We start from the raw sequence: 6,094 nt of genomic DNA, 5'->3' as shown, positions 1-6,094 counted from the left end.
CACAACACAACCTCACTGTGTCCTGGTGCACAATTTCACAGCACACGCAGCACAGATTCCCTGGTACACAGGCACACAGCGTCTCCGCGCCCGGCTCCACAATCTCAGCCCCACCTGCCGCCGAGCTCCCAGCCTGTCTGCTCACGCCCGGCTCCGGGCGCTAACCCCGTGTGCAGCACGGGGAATTTCTGTTCCCCCGACACACACCCAGTGCGAACAACACAACAACCGAGCTCTGAGTCACGGCCCCAGCCACAGGCCTTGTGTGTCCCAGCTCCGACCCACAGGGGATTTCAGAGAGCTGGGGGGAGCCCAGGGCTGGGCTGGCAGGGGCTGCGGGTCGGGAGTGAGGGGCACGGGCAGGGCTGGGGGGAGCCCAGGGCTGGGCTGGCAGTGGCTGCGGGTCGGGAGTGAGGGGCACTGGCAGGGCTGTGGGGGGGCAGGACCGGGGTAGCAGGGGGCTGCAGGTCGGGAGTGAGGGGCACCGGCAGAGCTGGGGGGCAGGGCAGGGCTGGGCTGGCAGGGGCTGCGGGTCGGGAGTGAGGGGCACCGGCAGGGCTGTGGGGGGCAGGACCGGGGTACCAGGGGGCTGCGGTCGGGAGGAAAGTCACAGCCGCCAGCGCTCGGAGCGAGACAGGATTTATTCTGGACGCGTTTCAGGACATGAGCAGAGAAAGCCGCGGCGCTGATCCGGCGCGCGCCAGCAGGGGGCAGCACCCAGCTGCTTTGCCAGTGTGTGGGGTCAATACAACACTCCCCCCCCCCAGCCCCTGCCCCTGCCCAAGCTCTGTGAGCATCGGGACGAAGAGCAGAGCCCCCCCCCCATTGCCCCGACGCCAGCCCTGCAGCCGGGCGAAGACGTGGGGCCAGGTGTGGGCGGGGCTGGGGCGCAGAAGTGCTGCCCCCAGGTGCGGGCGGGGCTGGCGTGGAAGGCAGTGAACATCTGGCACCAGATGTCTGTAGTGCCAGTGAGCATGAGAGGTGCAGCCAATGGCAACAATTGGGGCCAGATGTTTGGGGGGGGAGGCAGAGGGAGGAATGCAGAGGCCTGGACAGCTGGAGCCAGAGCGTCTGACCTCAGCTGCAGCCCCTGTGGATCCCACCGCTGCCACCAATGGGGCACTGGCAGCTGCGGCAAGGGGGCTCAAGGCAGGGGACGGTGCTGCAGCGCCCGGTTCTTAAAGGTGCATCTGTCCGCAGGCCACAGCTCCCTCATTGACAGTCCCGTGTCATCGGGAGCCGGCGGGGACAGGTGGGAAAATCAGCTGCTCGCCTGTTTTTTTTTTTGGGGGGGGGGGGTATACAAAACTGGCAGCGTGCCAGCTGGGGCGGGTTTGGGAGCTGGAGATGCAGCAATCAGTAGCTTATCAGACCGAGAGTGAGACTTGGCAAGAAGAAACAGAACCAAAGAGTGAAAACGTTCGGGGGGCCACCATGAAAGAAAGGGGGATCCATTTTCCTTCTCTGGACAGACCCCGAGGGTCTTGCCCCCTCGTCCCCGGGTTATAATGATTGAAGACGACCAAGAAAAGGCCAAAGATCGGGTCTCACCTCTGGCTAACAAGCGCCCCTTTAAGAAGAAAAGGGGCGGGGCTATTTAAAGGCAAGGTCAGGCTGGATTTTTTTTGCCCCCCCAACAGAAATGATTTCCTCTTGCCTCCCGGCTTGCGGAGCAGGGATTAGAGGCCCCGGGCGAGCCAGGCCCCCAGCACGGCCAGGCCTACAGCCAGGGAGAGCTGGGCCCCGGCACCCGCGGCCGAGTTGCAGAATTCGCCCTCGCAGCACTCGTAGGAGGTGCTGTAGGTGATGCCGGCTAAGGTCGAGTTGTCGTTGGTGTGGCATTTCCCCTTGTCAACGCAGTTCTTCTTCATGATCAGCTTGTGGCCGGCTGAGGGCAGAGAGCGAGAGAGAGGGAATGAGAAAGCGACAAATGGAGAGGGAGAGAAAATGAGGGAACGAGACAGAAATGCAGAGGGCCGGAGAACGAGGGGACACGAGAGAAGCGGAAGAGGAGAGAGGACAAGGAACTGGAAGAGGGAGCTGGCGAGGAGGGAGGGGTGTTACCTGCGCGGCCCCGGATGATGGCGCAGAGCTGGTTGTCCTGGCAGGTGACGGTGGTGGTGTGGCAGGGGATGCCAAATATGGTGAAGTCGCATTTCAGGCACTGCAGGGCCGCTCCTGGGAACAGAGAGAGGACGGGTGAGACCAAGTCTCTCTCCTTCTGGGGCTTTCGGGGAGGGTGCAATGATCAGATTCACTAGCATTGGTGGCAGAAGTGGGATGGATATTTAGTTCTGCCCCTTTAAAAACAGCTCGAAACTGGAATTCACACGCATCCTGAGCTTGGTGCTCCAGTGACTTTCACCCAGCACACAGGGGTTACACAAAAACACTGAGACGCACAACAACACAGTTGTATAGACACAGACAACACCCAAGCGCAATACTGCACACCACACAAACACTGGACTAGCCTTACAAAGCGATGCACACACACACACACACACAAAACATTGGAAGCGGCACAGGTACACACAACAGACATCCGAAACATGACACAAACACACAAAATCCACAGCTGTAAACCAACCACAAAGGCACCTGCAAAAACACGCCGAGAAGGCCACACCCACATAACACAAACGTGGGCCCGCAAAACCCCCCCAGCACACACAAAACAGAAGGGCCCACAAACACGGGCACGCCAAACAGGGCGACACACACACAAACCCGTGGGGACGCGCCGCAAAGAACCGGGGCGGCACACACGTCACAAAGCTGGGTGGACGCACAAGGACAACAGCACACAAAACGCACCCGTGAAAAGCTGGGCGGGTTTTGGCAAACGAGATTTCAAACCACGGGGAAAAACAACCCAGCCTGGAAAATGGACTCAAGGCCAAACCAAATCCAGATGCCTTCCCCGTGTGTCAGGCGGGCGTGTGGCCACTGCCCAGCCATTCCCTTGCCCACTGGGTCCCCCCGGCTCCGGCCAGCGCCCTGCCTGAGCCGGCCGAGGGCGAGACACCTCCCAGCTGCCCCCTTGGCCGGGAAATGGGGGGGGGGGAGCCGGGCTGGGGCTGGCGCCGATCCGCGGAGCAGAGCTTCGTGTGCCTCCCGGACTGGCGAGGAAGCAGGAAAACAGCCCCCCCCCCCAACCCATTTCCAAACTGTAGGTTGAAGAAAGGGAGTCGTCTGCTGGAAAAGAACCCAGGAGTCCAGGCTTCCAGCCCTCTCCCCTCCCTGGTTTAACCACTACACCCCACCCCACTGCTAGAGCCAGGGAGAGAACTCAGGGGTCCAGGCTCCCCGCCCCCCCCATGATCTAACCACTAGACCCCACTCCCCTCCCAGAGCCGGGAGAGAACCCAGGAGTCCTGGATCCCAGCTCCCTCTGCTCTAACCACTAGCCCCCCACTCCCCTCCCAGAGCTGGGAGAGAACCCAGGAGTCCTGGCTCCCAGCCCCTCCCTACTCTAAGCCACCAGCCTCCACTCCCCTCCCAGAGCCGGGAGAGGACCCAGGAGTCCTGGCTCCCAGCTCCCTCTGCTCTAACCACTAGATCCCACTCCCCTCCCAGAGCATGGAGAGAACCCAGGAGTCCTGGCTCCCAGCCTGCCCCCCCACCCAAATCCTACTAAACTCCCCCTCCTGGGAATGCAACATGCAGGTGGGTGGGACAGTTTTTAAAGGCAGGTTTAATCGGGGTTGCGGGTGAGTCTGTTGGGCGGGGCACAACCTGGGGGGGGAATAGAAAATAGGGGGTGCAGTTTCCCACAGAAAATGTGAGTGTGTGTGTATGTGGGGTTCTGGCTACATCCCGGGGCCTCAGGAAAAGCCATGAGTTTGGGGGACCATCTGTCAGCGAGGGGGGGCTGGGAAGTGGGCAGACTTGGGGGCTAGCAGGAAAGTTGGGTGGGGGGGTGCTCCCAGCTCCATATTGGTGGCAGCGGTGGGGTGAATCTTCGCCAATTTGCCGCCAGAGAGCGGAGGTGTGAGCCCTAAAACCCGCGAGCCCCTCTGAGCCCCATGGCTGGGGGGACACTTAGGGGGTTGAACCGCAGGCCCAGAGGGGGGAAGGGCCCCCCCATTTCTGAACAGCACTGTTCAGAGCCACTTCCCCCCCCTCCCCCTCCCCAATTTGGTTTGTTGAGTGGCAAAATTTCCCCCCAGGGCTCGGAAGGGAACCTGGCAAAGACGGCGGGACCGGGGAGATTTTCCTGGGGGGGAGAGGGAGTTGGGGGGGGGGTTGTGTGGGGCAGGGCTGGGGCTTACCGATCCCGACAAAGCTCAGCGCGGCCAGGCACAGAAGGATGACTCTGCCCATGGTCGTCGAGGGGGTGGAAGATCAGACAGTCCTTGGGCTGGGCAGTCGGAGGAGAGTCAGTCGGGTTGTGATCTGTGCCGTTATATATATACACATTGGCACCAACACACACTCACACACATGGGTGTGGCAGGGGCCTGGTGCCAGGGACAGCTGCAAAGGGGGGCAGGCCACATGATCGCCGAGGGGTATAAAAATAGGCAGCCGGTTAGTGAGTCAGAGAGAGATGGCGATGCAAGGAGACTAGGTGTAAACACACAAACACACAACCCAGCTACACACACACACACACACAGACATGCCCCATCTACATGCCAACTACACCCCTCCAGTTACACACACACAACCCAGCTACACACACACCAACTACACCCCTCCAGTTACACACACACACACACACACACACACACACACACACACACACACAGACATGCCCCATCTACATGCCAACTACACCCCTCCAGTTACACACACACACACACACACACACACACACACACACACACAGACATGCCCCATCTACATGCCAACTACACCCCTCCAGTTACACACACACACACACACACACATGCCCCATCTACATGCCAACTACACTCACCCAGCTACACACACACAAAACCCAGTTACACACCCACAAACACCCTAGCTACACACAGACACACCCACCACCCCAGCTACACCCCCCAGCTACAACCCAGCCACACACACACACATATACACCCGCCAGCCACACACACACACATGCCCCAGCTAAGACCCAACTACACACACACAGAGTAACCGGTAGAAAGACACAAACAGGGATAAATAGGTAATCAGATAGAGAAACGACAACAGACACAACAACAGCGACCCAGGAGGGAAGGTCTAGTGGTTCTCTCCCCGGGTCTGGGAGGGGTCTGGGGTCTAGTGGTTAGAGCAGGGGGGGCTCGGAGCCAGGACTCCTGGGTTCTCTCCCCGGGTCTGGGAGGGGTCTGGGGTCTAGTGGTTAGAGCGGGGGGGCTCGGAGCCAGGACTCCTGGGTTCTCTCCCCAGGTCTGGGAGGGGTCTGGGGTCTAGTGGTTAGAGCGGGGGGGCTCGGAGCCAGGACTCCTGGGTTCTCTCCCTGGGTCTGGGAGGGGTCTGGGGTCTAGTGGTTAGAGCAGGGGGGGCTGGGAGCCAGGACTCCTGGGTTCTCTCCCTGGGTCTGGGAGGGGTCTGGGGTCTAGTGGTTAGAGCAGGGGGGGCTGGGAGCCAGGACTCCTGGGTGCTCTCCCCGGGTCTGGGAGGGGTCTGGGGGCTGGTGGCTGAAACACGGGGGAGGGGAGCCATGATGTCACAGGTGGGAGGAGCTGGACCCCCACGAGGTCACAGCCACAATGACATCATCGTGGGCACCATGTGAGCGGTCAGGAGGTGGGGGAGGTCCCCGCCCTGATGAAACACAAGGCATCATGGGACACACGGTGTCAGCGCCATGGCAATGCCGACGAGATCATACGTCATGGGAGGTCAGCTCAAGGGGGTGATCAGCCACATGGGGTCAGAGCCATGGCAACTCCCAGGGGGTCAGAGGTCACACAGCCAAAGAGTTCAAAGGCCAAGTGGGGTCACAGGACACTTGAGGTCAAGGAGGTCATGGGCTGCATGAGGTCATCACTATGGCAACCACATGGTGTTCATCATAGCCAGGTTAACGCCATGGCGACACTCAAGAGGTCGCAGGTCCCCACCGTGGCAACGCCAGAGAGGTCATAGGTCATGGAACTCCATGCGGGTCACAAGGCAC

General features: G+C 60.7%; 1 protein-coding gene across 1 annotated transcript; it reads right to left on the bottom strand.

Moving 5' to 3' along the window:
• Positions 1-480: 480 nt before the first annotated feature.
• Positions 481-4,703, bottom strand: LOC120392496 (protein Bouncer-like). Its single transcript, XM_039517296.1, has 3 exons — positions 4,275-4,703; positions 2,065-2,178; positions 481-1,888 (listed from the first exon to the last, which is right to left on the bottom strand). The coding sequence occupies exons 1-3, from the start codon at positions 4,324-4,326 to the stop codon at positions 1,680-1,682; spliced, it is 375 nt and encodes a 124-aa protein (XP_039373230.1). The 5' UTR covers positions 4,327-4,703; the 3' UTR covers positions 481-1,679.
• Between the last annotated feature and the right edge of the window lie 1,391 nt (positions 4,704-6,094).

Source organism: Mauremys reevesii, unplaced genomic scaffold, assembly GCF_016161935.1.
Source record: "Mauremys reevesii isolate NIE-2019 unplaced genomic scaffold, ASM1616193v1 Contig1, whole genome shotgun sequence".
In the NCBI taxonomy this organism is placed as follows: domain Eukaryota; kingdom Metazoa; phylum Chordata; order Testudines; family Geoemydidae; genus Mauremys; species Mauremys reevesii.
This window is presented reverse-complemented; position numbering and strand designations above follow the sequence as displayed.